Genomic DNA, 15,096 nt, shown 5'->3' with positions numbered 1-15,096 from the left:
GGGCTATTGTGTGTGTCACACTGACCCTGACCAGCCAAGTAGTCACAGCCCCCACAAGCTCTTCCTGCCTGTCAGATGCCTCATTCCCACCTGTGATGCTCAGAGAGAAACCATGAGCCCTGAAAAACACCATATTGTTTTGTGATGTCACCTCTGGAATGTTCTGAGTGTTTTGGTGACCAACTTCTGCATAGGACCTATACCTGGCAACTCACATTGGTATGGCTTTTTACTTGAGATAGAAATAATCATCTTAGACAGGGAAGCAGGTACAGCTATCTCCACTTCAAAGACTTTCAAAAGCCTTTTACATCAACTATAATATCTAGCTTAATATCTGTTCAGAGATTGATAAACCATCATGCCAGATATCATCTACACATTCTTTCAGACTCAGACTTTCATAATTGTACATAATTGACAAGAGAGAAATAAATGAGTAGAAAGTTCTGTGTTTTTTAGGTGAGCAATTGAGGCCCAGAGGATGAGCTGGGAAGCAGCAATCTTCTTCTTTTCTCTTTTCCACAGCACTCAAATTATACAAGAAAAAGAGATACCAGATCTGAAAGCCTAGAAATTCCAATCAATGTGGTTCTACCTCAGGTAGGGATAATCACAGAAGGATGTAACCTATCAGTGTTAGCCAGAATAACCCCCCATCTCCTCCTTCAAAACTCTAGCAAGATGTTGTAGAATAAGCAGAGATAGTCAGGGCTTCAGATTATAGTTTGGGTTGGGTGCCAGCAGGTGGTGTGCTGGGGAAGCCCACATAGCCCCTCTTGGGTTCTTTTTCCCATGAATGAGGTGGCTGGGTCAGATGATCTGGTAAGAACTTCCGGTCCTAACATTCCAAGTTTCTATGATACTCCAAAGTAACCCAGCCTTCTCAAAACGAGATCTTTTGGTGCTTAGTGTTGTGCAATCACTCTGGATTTCTGGGGGAGAATTAGAACTGGGACTTGGAATCAAATGCATAAGAATGAATCCATGAGAAGAAAACCTCATCCATGGACAAAGGGGTATAGAGTTATTTGGAGCTGTCAAGAGAATTAAGCCCTGCTATGCACCAAAGACAGATGTAGGGGCCATGGGCATAGATGCTTTTGCAGTCAATGAATTGGTGAAGTCCTCACAGGCTATAGAGTCTCAGGTCTCCTCCTGCCTGCAATCAGCTGTTTCCTTAGTGGAGTCCTCTTGATTGAATTGTTTCTACTGCTGCTATGTCACAAAGGGGTGGCTTTGCTTTCTCCAGAGTCACCTAAGTCCTCATTGGAAGACCAGGGCCATGCAACCAGAGGGGTTGAAATGTAGGATGGAGGAATCCAATGCAGAGGTAACTATCTGAGAGCTCTGTCCAGGGATGTGTAGGAGGAGGATTGACCACTGGTGGGCATTCCATATATATAATTGTAACAATCTAGGCAAGTATGTTCAGCGGGAGGCAAAAATATGGAAGAAGAAAACATCCTGGATGTTTATTTTCACATTATCTTTATAACTTTGTAATTAACAGTCACTTTTCTATTACTTTTAGCCCATGAATCTTAGCCAGAATATAAGATAACTTCCCCCTGATCATTCAACAGGATAACAAGCTGTAGGAATCTTTTTGGGCCTGATTCTTTCCACCTGAAATACGCAGGGAGTTGTGTTGGCCACTACTCCCCCGAGAGTGGGTGTTACTGCTGTGATTCCTCATAGCCCATATAAACCAAACTTTTCTTCCAGAATCCTGGGGCCTCTCAACTTTACATGCTTTGAAAGTACCTCAGATGGCTGAATGTTCTCTGACAGTAACCCTCGGTAATGTTAGCAAAGTTGGTGTTTAAGAAACTTGGTCAGGCAGAGGATGCCAACCTAGGGGTGGGTGTGAAGGAGGGGGTAGGATTTGAAAGAGCAGTGGTCATGTGATAGAGAAATTGGAATGATGTTTCCATCAACACCCACCTCAACTTTCCCTCCCCAGCTCCCAGAAACAGCCCAACAATCAAGGAGAAGAGAAGGTGGTTTAAGACAGCTCAAGCTTGTCTTGGGGCTGCCTGCTTCCTGTGCTGGAGGACCTGGTGCTGCTGCTGGGGTCTTGTGGGGCAGAGTGGGTGAAGAATGAGAGGATATCTCCTGCTGGGCACGTGTACCTCACATGGGCAGATGCAGCTTCGTGCATACACCTGCCAAGAGGGCACAAGCCATGCACCAGGTTTTGGACACCTGTCAGGATGCTCAAGACTGGCACTCTGGGGGATGGGTGTGGGTGTCTACAACTAGATGATCTGAACCAAAATACCAACAGGCCTGCGAGAGGGACCAGTGTGCTCACTCTACCTCCCTAAATGAGATGGCACATGGCTTAGGGGACAGGGTTGATCTGGGAAGCAAGGAGAGGAAGAAATATTGACTGAATGTTGGTGCGATCATGCGTCGGGCATGGGGCCAAGCAAGTGTGAGGTAGAGATTTTACAGGTACAGGAACCGGCAACCCCAGGAACCCCACTAGTAATGGCAGAGCTTGAGGAAGGGGCTTGAACTCAAATCAGTGCCCATGTTCTCCACTATACTAGGGCACATGCCGCTAAGCTGGGCCATGCTGCATCTTAGCTCCGTGGTTCTTCTCTTGCTTTTTGGAGATGGAGTCTTCTCCCTGCATCTTAACCACTCATCTCTGGGCTTCTTATTTTGTATTTGCCAAAAGCTGCTCTATTCTGGGATGGAGTCCACTTTCCATTTGTTTCAGAAAGGACTTGTGGCAGCAGCTCTGTCTCCAGAGACTGCCTCTGGCTCCCAGCTGCCAGTCCTGCTGTGCGTTTGGGCTTCTCAATTACATTGGAAATGCCTGTGATCACTACTTGTTATCACCCTTAGGTCTTTTCAGGACTCATTGATCTCCCATTTTTCTTCCTCACATTAAATATTTGTATTTTCTGATCTCTTTCCCTCCAGCACATTAACTTGCAAGCCATCAGTGTCATTTCCAGCCCAAGCTAGCTGATCTTCTGGTTCCTTTTGTACGTAATGATTCAGTTCTCACAGACTTTCACGTTTCCCCAATGAATGTGCTCTGTGAATTTCATTAAGGCATTGTTTACTCCTAGATCATTAATGAAAGAGCTACACCAGGTCAGACTGAGCTCCAATAGCACCCTCCGGTGCCTCCTTCATCCTTCCCAGTTGCCTTTTCTCCTTCCCCTTTGTTTGTGCTTGTTCCTCAGAAGCAGTGAATTCCTGCTGACAGCACCCGCCAATTTGAATTCCCAGGAAGATTTCAGGAGAGTCTCTGTTAAACAGTATGCAAACATACTACATATGACATCTTCTTTATCCTCTTTGCTGTTAACATTGTAATTCTATCAACATCAATCACATTTACCTTGTGAATTATCCTTTTACCTGTTAGTATTTATTAAAACCACCATTGACTTTGCCATGGTACCAGGGAGCTGAATTAATTTAAAATAATGATAATGAGACTCAGCCTTGTCATCTCATATGAAAATCAGTATCATATTTGGTTTTTCCTTCCAGAATCCTGGGTCCTCTCAACTTTACATGCTTTAATAGTACCTCAGATGGCTGAATGTTCTCTGATAGTAACCCTCAGTAATGTTGGCAAAGTTGGTGTTTAAGAAACTTGGTCAGCAGGTTGGACTCTATTAGCAGTGTTTGGACATCTCTTCTGGGCTGTGGTAGCCACATTTTTCCAGGGGTGGAGAGACATCAGTGTGTGTCAGCTAAGCCTGGCTGTTGCTGTTCAATCCCATCCCCAAACTCTTTGGATGGGAAACCACACCCCCAGTAATTCTACCCCAGAAGGCCTCACCCAGAGAGACCTGTTGCTACAAGTCCTGTAGCACTAGTAAGAGATTTTGGTCCTTTCACTTCCCCTTTTCCCTTTGCCCTTTGGCCTTTGCATTTTGCCTCCCTTCTTTCAATTGTCCCCTTCCCCCATGTTCTTCATTTGCCAGCAGGTTTGTGATCTGACAAAGACACAGTTGTTGGCAGATTTCAGGCATTTTCCTTCCAGGACCACTTATATTTACCAAGGAGGGCGCCAGACCTAATGCTAAGGAAGAATTCCAATCCACAGGTGGGACTTCAGGCTTCTGTGAGGGCGATGTTCGTGCCCACGGCCCTTCCTGGATCCCTGTCACTAATGCATCATTGGGTTACAGCTATGAGCACATTTCCCCTGAGGACAGAGTCTCTTGGCACCTTTCTAGCAGCCGACGGGAAGGCATGATGAGCCCATGACCAACTTATTCCCCTTCTGCATCAGCTTCATATCCCATTCTTCCATGAAGAAGCCAACCTTTTTCTTTCCTACCTACTGGATCTCTATGTGAGGGCATTTCCTAGAGACCAGGAAAGAGACAATCTTTTATTTTCATGGTCAGTTGCACCATGCTACACAGGCTGTACCTCCCAGGCTTAGGAGAACATTACTGGGGTGTTCTTGGGGCTTTGTATTGGCATAGACCTCTTGTCAAGGGTTAAAGGATATCAGGGCAGGTTAGCTTGGCCCATGAAACCAATCCAGTGATACCACTGGTCGAGGAGTCCTACTGAGAAGGAACTGGCTTCTAACATAGGCCAAGGAGGTCTGGAATCCTGGAACTGCATATGTTCGCTGAGCTCAGATGCTTAGTTTTTGGGTAGCCCTTTTGTAAAGAAATATACTCCATGTTGCATAGCGCTTTAGGCCGGGTATGTTTAAACCTTACCAGTAGAACTGACCATCTGTTTAGTCTTTATGACAGCTTGCCTACCACTTTCGTGTCCTCTGGCAACCCCAGGAAGTAGGCAGAGCAGCCATGTTTAGGCTTATTTTAGAGGTGACATTCTGAGAGGCAAAATGACTTTCTCAAGAGCAGTCAAAGGAAGGACTTTTGAGCCCAAAGTTACTGGAAATTTAGGGCCTTTACCCTCGTTGGATTATATATTCAAGATGATGAAAGGGACCACTAGCATGCTTGTGTGCAGGGGGTGGTGGGAGCTTCCTCTAAGGGAGTACATGGATGAACCTAGGGGTTTGTGGAATTCACATGAGGAAAACTCCATGCTTATAGATTTTACATCATACCATAACAGCTTTGCCCTGGGACTATTTTAAAGTCTTAAAATATGAATGGAAATGAGGATATAGCTTATCAAATACACTAACTATATTAAGGCAAAAGAAATGGCCATTTTTGTAGGCCAAAAATGGTAAAATGTTAACAGTTTCTTACGGTTCAACCTAGTATTTCCTCCCAATCTTTCAGTGTATTTTGGTTGATTCAGTTATTGCCAAGGACTCATTAAGCCTCCACCACATGTGAAATTTGCTTTCTAATTCCCAAGACTTGGGATGTCACAAAAACAAGGGATAGGTCACTGTGCTTAGATAATTGCAACTTACTCATATGAGGAGAGGAGAGGCCTGGTTGTAAGAGAACCATTGCAAAGTAATGATATTAGCACATGCAAAATAAAATGTCTGAGCATTGTGAAGTGCTAGAATAAACATGGAGTTTGGAGTCAAATATCCTCATTTTAAACCCTGGTTCCACTCCTTTACCAGCTATGTAATCTTATGCAGAATCATGCCAGTTCTTTGGGTAAGATATTACATATGAATACAGAAATCAATTAGCATATAACCTGACACATTATAGTCACTCAGTGTTATTTTTTTCTTGTTCTATATAATCTTTCTCTAAAGAAATGCTAAGCAATGTCTCTTCTAAAAGCCCTTCTTGCATGTCTGCAGCTCTTTATAAACAAAGAAAATGTTCCGAGTCTCCTTTTATTTCTGAACAACGAACCCTCTGAGAGAAGTAGGGCAGATGTTGGTGAGGTCGTTATAGAGGGTTGTACAGGTTGTGCCCTGCAGTAACAGTGAATAGCGCCTTTTAGAGTTGGGCATTTCAAAAATATATGGGTTGGCCCTGATTCATTCATGTCAACATCCACATTTTCTAGGAACTAAGGCACAGAAATGAAGTGACTTTGTAAAGGTCATGCACTCATATAGTGCAGAGCCAGAATTCTCTGGAGATGTTATCATTTCTAGTCCCCTATTCCCCACACCGTGCTGCCTGCGTTAATGCTTCCTGCATTTTGACTTCTCTCATTTGCATCAAGAAGTAATTGGTGCTATTCACTGATTCTTCAAATCAACTGGGAATTCCCTGAGGGCAGGGTCTGTGAGCTTGGAACACAGTACGTGCCAAATTAATGTTAGTTGATTCACTGACACTAATGTAGGGGAAAAATTGGTGCAATAACATCCTGAGTGGGTACATGACCAGGGTGAAGAATTTTCACAAGGCCAAGAGCTTTCCTTTAAGGATTAAATCCAGCTAGCTCTGATCAGAATCAGAGAAATGCCACAGGAAAAAAGTTTGTTCTGGATCAATGTTTTCCCGAAGTTCAATCATGATCCTTGTCATGTCTAAAAATGCCTGTATATTTAATATAGGTATGTCTTCCCATTACTCATTAAAATAAATATATGACTACTGAAAAATTTTTAAATGTTCTAAGAAATTAAGCCATGAGGAAACACTGGACTTGACCACTTTCTTGGTTCTGTCTGAGGATAGGAGGAAAGATAATAGGACTCAGTCATTGGAGAAGAATTTGGTTTCCTGTTGAGAAAGTAAAGGGGACTTATTAGTCCATCAGCATTTCCTGGATTAGGTGCTGTGGGCATGGAACAAGAGAAGGCACAAAGCCTGCTTCGGAAGAGTTGGCCATTTAGGGGAGAGGATGAGATGCCAACTAGGTTGGTAAAAGAGGGCTGCTGGGGCCATAGTGGTGCCAATTTACAAATGCGAATCCACTGGACCAGAGACAGTTAGGCCAAGAGAGCACTTAGAGATAATGACTCTTACCTTTCATTTTACAGAGGTGGAAACTAAGGTCAGAAAGTGAGTGGATATGAGCAAGATCACCTGAATGTGTGAATAAAGACCAGGGCACAAACACCCAGGTTGTCCGTGGCTAGGGATCCACCATATGTTAAGGTTTTGTTTAGTGTATTTCTGTTGAGGGGATGACAGAATGTTCCTTGGGTACCCAATGTGGAAGGTGGATGTAGAACACAGGCAGCTGAATGCCATGGGTTAAAAGCCATCATGGCCAAATACGGACAGGTAGAAAGCATCCATGATTCCTCTTTGGACCCTTAGTTGGATCAAGAAGATTGCCTCTCTGGCTGAAACAAAACGATCATTAAAAAGAAATGAGAATTGGGGAAATTTGAACATGGGCTCAGTATTCGCAGATATTGAGGGATAATTGTTAAATGTTAAAGGGGTGATAATGGTATTGTGATTCTGTTAAAGAGACACATATTTATATATTTGTGGATAAGATGACACAATGTCACTTTGCTTTAAGATAACCTAGCGGTAGGGGAGTGGTTGTGGAATCAGGTTGAGGCCTGGTGAAACAAGTGTGGCCTTGATTTGATACTTGGTGAAGCTGAGTGATGGGTACATGGACATTTGTTAGACTATTCTCTCTCTTTTTGTGTATGTTTGAAATTTTCCATCATATAAATTGAAGAAAAAGATATCGTGTTCCCCAAAGTACTGCAAGACTTTTGATAAATCCATGGTGGTTTCCCATGTGTGTACTTCACACACAGAAGGTCAGGGAGCCAGAAGTGGGTTTGTGTCTTAGTGAAGGAGCTAGTGCTGGTTATTTAACATCTCTGAGTTTCAGTTTCTCCATCTGTAAAATAAGAATAGTAATAATATCTTATATGTCAATGTGGTGAGGATAAAATGAATTTAGTAGGTAGAATGCTCAGCTCACGGCCTAGCATGAAATTGAGGCTTAATATTTGTTTCCTTCTTCCATTTTCTTCTCAGGACTGGGATGCATATGTTGACTAAAACCACATTTTTCCATGTTGATAGCTTCTGGAGTCAAATCCTGCTGAGATAAAGTATTAGTTCTAGTGCAAGGATGGAGAGGACCTCTTAAGATTCACTCCTGCCAGGCACGGTGGCTCATGCCTATAATCCTAGCACTTTGGGAGGCAGAGGCAGGCAGATCACAAGGTCAAGAGATCGAGACCATCCTGGCCAACATGATGAAACCCCGTCTCTACTAAAATACAAAAAATTAGCCAGGCATGGTGGCACGCGCCTGTAGTCCCAGCTACTCTGGAGGCTGAGGCAGGAGAATTGCTTGAACCCGGGAGGCGGAGGTTGCAGTGAGCCGAGATCGTACCACTGCACTCCAGCCTGGGTGACAGAGTGAGCCTCCGTCTCAAAACAACAACAACCACAAAAACCACCACCACAACAAAACATTCACGTCTTTGGCTTTGACCAGTCTTCCCAGAAATCCTGGATCTCAGGACCTTAAACCTATCAGAAAATGGTCCAGGTTATCCACAGTGAGGTTCATTCTGATCACAGACAGCTACAGGAGCCAATCTGCTTTCCCACTTGAGAAATGTGAAAACCAGGGAGGCTGAACTTTTTTAAACTAAATAAAATTCCGCTTGCAGAATGCCCTCATACCCTTGCTATCTGGAAGATTGAGCATATCCTTACAAAGTTAATGACATGTGCTTATTGCAAAGTTAATGGCATAGAACTGCATCTTCTATTTATCTAGCTCTTTAAGTTTTAAAGAATTCTAACCAACTTTATATACCATGCAACTTGTATTTCTCTCTCTACATACACCCACACATATATATATAATGTAGTTAGCCTGACTTGTTTTTTATTTTCTCTATCTGTACAGTTGTGAAAGTAACCTAAGACATAAGGAATTGATATCTGGAGAGCATTTTGATATACTTGGATGAAGTACTTTTGGTGTATTTGGAAGTAGCTATCATGATCTGTTTACTTAAATTCATTGCTGCAATCATCACCTCTTCTCCAGTGTGCATTCCACTTGCTCACTCCTTTTTGAATACATCTTATAATTCTTGCATTAGTGAAATCTACTCTTCTTGATAATAATAACTTATGGTTCTTTGGCACTGTTGGTTTTAAAAATATTTTTGCATTTATTATCTCATTTAATCCTCACAACAGTGTTGTGAACTAAGCAGGGCACATATTATTTCTATTTTACAGGTATATTTCATTGACTTTTCAATGTTGGAAGGTGCCTTTAAGATCATGGAGCCCGACTCCCTCTTTTTCACCCGTGAAAAGTCTGGGTCTCAAAGAGGATAAGAGAGCTCTCTGGTTTCAAAGTGCCCATCAGTGACAAAATCAGGATGAGAATTCTTGTGACCTTTCAGTCTGTAATGCTGGTGCAACCCTCACTTAAGCAAATTGCCTATTCTACTAGACTTAGATCTGTCCTAACCACCTGCAGCCAGGATCACCTGAAGGAGCTGGTTAGAAATGCAGATTCCTGGGCCACACCCCAGTCTGAGTAAATCAGACTCACAATGGGAGGCTCAGAAATCTGCATTTAAAACTCACTGGAGTTATTTTTCTGTACTGGGATGTGTGAAAGCTACCAGCTCATTGGAGTTAAGCTCTGTGGATCTGAGCCCCGTTTTATGCTGTGGTCTTGAGGTCTATGGCCACCATCATGAATTCCTCAGGGTCCTTGACTGGCTTTATCACCACATGTTGAACGCTCATTGCTCAGTGATATGTCTGGGATGGTTTTTCTTTCTTTCCAAAATTATTAGACTCCGCTTTGAGTCTAGCATTGCATTAGAAGCTGGGGTGAATGTTTAAGGGGCTGCTAGCAGAAAAGACTCAAGGGTGGCTAAGAGTGAAGGATATGTCCAGATGGGCAAGAGAGAAGGCTGGGCTGACCAACGGCACCGCCATTTTGGACACAGCAATTTGGGTGGCTGTTTGGATGATTCATGCTGCTTCTCTGCTCATGCTAAGTGTGAGTACACATCTGTGGGTGGTGGCCCTTGAGAACAGTGTTTGTTCCTCCTTTAGGGTGACAGAATGTGCCAGAGCCCATGCTTAGTGCTTTTGTACATTGCCTTTTTTAATCCTAAAAATGTCTCTATGAGGCAAGGAGTAAATGCAATTATCCCAATTTGAAAATGTGGAAATTAAAGCTCAAATAACTTGCTCAAATTCTTGTTAATTGGTAAGTAGTGAGGCAAAGACTCAAAATATTTGGTTGACTCTAAAATGAATGCCTTTGACCACCATAATATGTAACTGTTTCTTATTATTCATGGATTCCATATTTGTGAATTTGCCTACTTGCTAAAATGTGTATCCACCAAATCAATACTTGTAGCACTTTTATGGTAATTCTCAGACATGCATGGAGAGGTGAAAATTTGAGTTGTGTGAAGTTGAGTCCCCAGCCAAGGAGCCTTCTTGTTTCAGCTCTCAGGCTAGAAAATAGTGTCCATTGCGCAGTCTATCTAGTGCCACTTTTTTTGTTTTGCCTTCTTGTGCATTTTGTTGGTGATTTTGCTGTTAAAAATGGCTTCCGTACCATTCCAAGTCAAGTGCTGTCTAGTATTCCCAATCACAAGAAGGCTATGCTGTGCCACATGGAGAAAACACATGTGTTAGAGAAGTTTTGTTTGGGCATGCGTGACAGTGCTGCTGACGTGAATTTGATGTTAATGAATCAACAATACGCACTAAATGAGGTTATGTATTGCTTGGTTGACAAAACTGTGACCACAGGCTCACAGGAACATAGCTCTCTATTTCCTGTAGGAGCAATGGTTCTATATTTGCTAATTCAGTATTGGAACTGACTTCATAGAACAGAACTCACTGGAATGACAAGGATCGGCCACATTTCCTTGTGAGGACCCCAAGAAGCAAAAGGGCCCACTGTGGCCAGTCCAGACAATCAGACGGGGCTTATCTGGGGATGTCCTGGCCCCTTACTTTGTCAGCCAGCCCCAGGTGTGTCAGTCCCATCGTTAACCCTTGGCTTTCCCATTCTCTCTCGCAGAGGGGCACAGCCGAACCCTTCCCGAGGCTCCACAACTTGTACAGCACCCCTCGCGTCGCGCAGCAGGCCGCCCTGCCCCGGCTGAGCCACAGGATGGCGAGCCAGCACTCCTACCCGCTGAACCGCTTCTCCTCCGTGCCTTTAGACCCCATGGAGCGCCCCATGTCCCAGGCCGACCTGGAGTTGGACTACAACCCGCCGCGGGTGCAGCTCAGCGACGAGATGTTCGTGTTCCAGGACGGGCGCTGGGTAAATGAGAACTGCCGCCTGCAGTCTCCCTACTTCTCCCCATCCGCCTCCTTCCACCACAAGCCGCACCACAAGAGGCTGGCCAAGGAGTGCGTGCTGCAGGAGAACAAGTCTCTGCGGGAGGAGAACAAGGCCCTGCGCGAGGAGAACAGGATGCTCCGCAAGGAGAACAAGATCCTGCAGGTCTTCTGGGAGGAGCACAAGGCCTCGCTGGGCCGGGAGGAGAGCCGGGCCCCCTCGCCACTGCTGCACAAGGACAGCGCGTCCCTGGAGGTGGTGAAGAAGGACCACGTCGCCCTGCAGGTGCCCCGTGGCAAGGAGGACAGCACCCTGCAGCTCCTCCGGGAGGAGAATCGCGCGCTGCAGCAGCTGCTGGAGCAGAAACAGGCCTACTGGGCCCAGGCAGAGGACACGGCCGCCCCTGCCGAGGAAAGGAAGCCCGCCCCCTCGCCCCACGAGGAGCCCTGCAGCCCCGGGCTGCTGCAGGACCAGGGCTCCGGCCTCTCCTCCCGCTTCGAGGAGCCCAAAGGGCCCCCGGCCCGGCAGGAGGACTCCAAGGAGCTGCACGCCCTGCGGGAGATGGTCAGCAACATGTCCGGGCCCTCCGGGGAGGAGGAGGCCGAGGTGGGCCCGGGCCTGCCCGACGGCTGCCAGCCCCTGCAGCTGCTGAGAGAGATGAGGCAGGCGCTGCAGGCCCTGCTCAAGGAGAACCGGCTCCTGCAGGAGGAGAACAGGACCCTGCAGGTGCTACGGGCAGAGCACAGGGGCTTCCAGGAGGAGAACAAGGCCCTGTGGGAGAACAACAAGCTGAAGCTGCAGCAGAAGCTGGTCATTGACACCGTGACCGAGGTCACCGCGCGCATGGAGATGCTCATCGAGGAGCTCTACGCCTTCATGCCGGCCAGGAGCCAGGACCCCAAGAAGCCTAGCAGGGTCTGAGGCCTCGGCCTTGCACCGGGACGCCGAGTTTGGGACACCGAACACTGGGCAAAAGAGAATCCCCTGCCTTCCTTTGTCGTCCTCGCCTTCCCCAACCAGTTCGTACCTATTGAAAAGCAGCGTTAGCAGCCTTCCTAAACTCAGAGTTTTAATAAAGGTGTGAGGAGGCTGGGGCCAGCAGACACCAGCATGCTGCCTTTTTCTTTCTTTCTTTTAATAAAAGATAGACAATATTTTAGAGCAGTTTTGGGTTCACAGCTAAACTGAGCAGAAAGTGCAGGGAGTTCCCATAGACTCCCGTCCCACAAATGCATAATCTCCCGCATTATCACCATCCCTCCAGAGTGGTACACTAGTGACAGTCTTTGAACCTACATTGACACATAATTATTCCAAAGTCCGTAAGTTTGTATTAGGGTTTGCTGCTGGTGTTGTACATTCTGTGGGTTTGATCAAATGCATAGTGACATGTAGCCACCACTGTAGTACCATATAGAGTATTACAGAGTATATGTAGTACCATATAGAGTATTTTCATTGCGCTAAAAATCCTCTGTGCTCTGCCTGTTCATCCCTCCCTCCTCCTCCAGCCTCTGGCCACCACTGATCTTTTTCACAGTCTTCATAGTTTTGCTTTTTCCAGAATGTCATATAGTTGGAATCGCCAAGTGTGGAGCCTTTTCAGGTTGGCTTCTTACACTTGGATATGCATTTAAGTTTCCTCCATGTCTTTTCATAGATTCAGAGACTGCTCATTTCTTTTTAGCACTGAATAAAATTCCATTGTCTGGATAGATCACAGTTTATCCTTTCATCTACTAAAGAACATCTTGGTTGCTCTCAAGACAATTATGAATCTGGCTTCTTCTCTCCTTTTTTCCCCTAGTCTCTTCTTTACCTCTGCCTTCATTATTGTCTCTGTTTTTCTCCTTCAGTTCTTCCTTTTTTTCCTTAGTTTTTTCTTCCTCCTCCTCTTCTTTCTCCTATCCTTCTTGCTCCCTCATCATCTCCAATTTCTGAGGCTATGGGGGTGGGGGTAGGTCTATGGGGGAAGCGATCACCCTAAGCCAGGGCTTTTCGATTGTGCCTTTATTATTCGGGGCTGGATAAGTCTGTGCTGGGGGCTGTCCTGTGCATTGCACAATGTTTACCAGCATCCCTGGCCTCTACCCACTCGATGCCAGTAACAGCCACCTGGCTCCCAGCTGTGACAACCAAGTATGTCTCCAGACATTGCTGAATGTCCCCTGGGGGACAAATTTCAACACTACTATAGGTTTCTCCAAGTACCATTGATTGAAACACAAGTCCTAGAAATACACTGAGAAAATAAAGGTTTGCACGAGGAAATGCTGCTAGAATCCCCTCGGGCAGATTCATAATCATACTCTGACTTAACGGTCCTAACAAGTCCTACAGTGAAGTAATGTGCTTATCCTGGGTGAACCCCTAATTACCCAATTTTATGTGATCTTGAAATCTTTTTCTGTGTTTTCTCTGTTATTCACCCAGTTTGGGAAGGAGTGCCCTGTGCTCTCCCCAACCCCAGGCTCACTTCCCTACCCCTGGATTCCCTCTACTTACTCATGGTTCACACTTACCAGTTGGCTGCAAGAGATGAGGGTGGTTGGCTGTCAGGCTTACTGGGGGCAGGTGCAGAGGCTCAAGATTTGTTGTCCTGGGCTTCAATGCCCATTTCAAAGTTGGACATACTTTAGAGCCAAGAAATTGAAAGGTACTCCTAGGTGACTATAAAAGGGAGTTGGGCAGTGTGGTTCCTAAACTTTGCTGTATAGTGGAATCACCTGAGGATCTTTGACAAGTATTGACACCTGGACCCCAGCTTAGACATTATGATTTAATTGATATTGGCTGTGGCTGGGCAGTCGTGCATGTAAAAGCTCCCCAGGTGATTCCAATATGTAGCAAAGTTTAGGAATCACTGTAGTAGGACAGTTAAGCCTTCTGATTCTCAATGTAATGCTCCATTCACTAGTAATGAAAATAAGTGAGTAGGCACATGTTAAGGAAAGAAGTTTACCCATTTTGCTGATGGAAAACTGATCTTTGTATTGAGACAGACAAGAGTTTGAGACTGGAATATCCTCACTCCTCATCCATTGTTCATGCTGGCTAAATTTCTGAGACTTGAACTAGCCAAAGGCAGTCACCCACACCCACAGAACTCTTTGCACACCACTTTTCACTTGATATGACCTCCAGTAATCATCAGAGCCCTGTAAGGAAGGCAGTATCATTTCTTCCACAGATATGGAAACAGAAACTCCAAGGGATTTGCAGAGGTTAGCCAGCTAATAAGAGCTAAACAGGGAATTCAGTGTAGACCAAATGACTGCAGATCTCAAATTCCTTCTATGAGATCAGATTGCCAAGTAACCCTGGTCTCTGCAAATTAAGTTTAAAAGTGGCTTTGGGGCCAGGAGTGGTGGTTCACACCTGTAATTCTAGCACTTTGGGAGGCTGAGGTGGGCGGATTACTTGATCCCAGGAATTTGAGACCAGCCTGGGCAACATGGCGAAACCCCGTCTCTACAAAAAATATATAAAAATTAGCTGGGCACTGTGGCATGTGCCTGTAGTCCCAGCTACTCGGGAGGCAGAGGTGGGAGGATCTCTTGAGCCAAGGAGGTTGAGGCTGTGGTGAGCTGAGATCACACCACTGCACTCCAGCCTAGGTGACAGAGTCTCAAAAAAAAAAATTGTTTTGATGTCTGTTTCTCAGATTTAGGAACTTGTCAAGTCTTACTCAAAATAGCATCAGAAATTCCAAAGGAGGGAGAACAAAATGACAGGAGTATTTCCTCTCGCTGACTACACACCTAATTTTCATACAGGGCAGAAGGTGACCGATGTCTACACAAAGGCTAAATCGTTTATCCTCTGTTGCCACCAAAATCTGAAAAATGGGAAGTTGTTGTTGATAGGCCTCTGGCCCTTTGCTGTTTTTTGCCCTCCTATATTTGGTAAATTAATCAT

At 45.2% G+C, this 15,096-nt stretch overlaps 1 protein-coding gene across 5 annotated transcripts; it reads left to right on the top strand.

Annotated features, from left to right (window-relative positions):
* Positions 1 to 40: 40 nt before the first annotated feature.
* CBY2 (chibby family member 2) lies at positions 41 to 12,286 on the top strand. 5 transcript variants are annotated; one of them, XM_055359616.2, is made up of 4 exons: positions 41 to 219; positions 529 to 603; positions 1,253 to 1,333; positions 10,912 to 12,286. In XM_055359616.2, the coding sequence occupies exons 1-4, from the start codon at positions 145 to 147 to the stop codon at positions 12,097 to 12,099; spliced, it is 1,419 nt and encodes a 472-aa protein (XP_055215591.1). In that variant the 5' UTR covers positions 41 to 144; the 3' UTR covers positions 12,100 to 12,286. The 5 variants fall into 5 exon arrangements, with proteins under 5 accessions (XP_055215591.1, XP_004054523.2, XP_004054521.2 ...); XM_063697350.1 differs by lacking the exon at positions 1,253 to 1,333 and adding an exon at positions 1,967 to 2,197 and having other exon boundaries at positions 198 to 219; XM_004054473.3 differs by lacking the exon at positions 1,253 to 1,333 and having other exon boundaries at positions 42 to 219.
* The last annotated feature ends 2,810 nt before the right edge of the window (positions 12,287 to 15,096 follow it).

The sequence above is a fragment of the Gorilla gorilla genome, chromosome 14 (assembly GCF_029281585.2).
Source record: "Gorilla gorilla gorilla isolate KB3781 chromosome 14, NHGRI_mGorGor1-v2.1_pri, whole genome shotgun sequence".
In the NCBI taxonomy this organism is placed as follows: Eukaryota; Metazoa; Chordata; class Mammalia; order Primates; family Hominidae; genus Gorilla; species Gorilla gorilla.
This window is presented reverse-complemented; position numbering and strand designations above follow the sequence as displayed.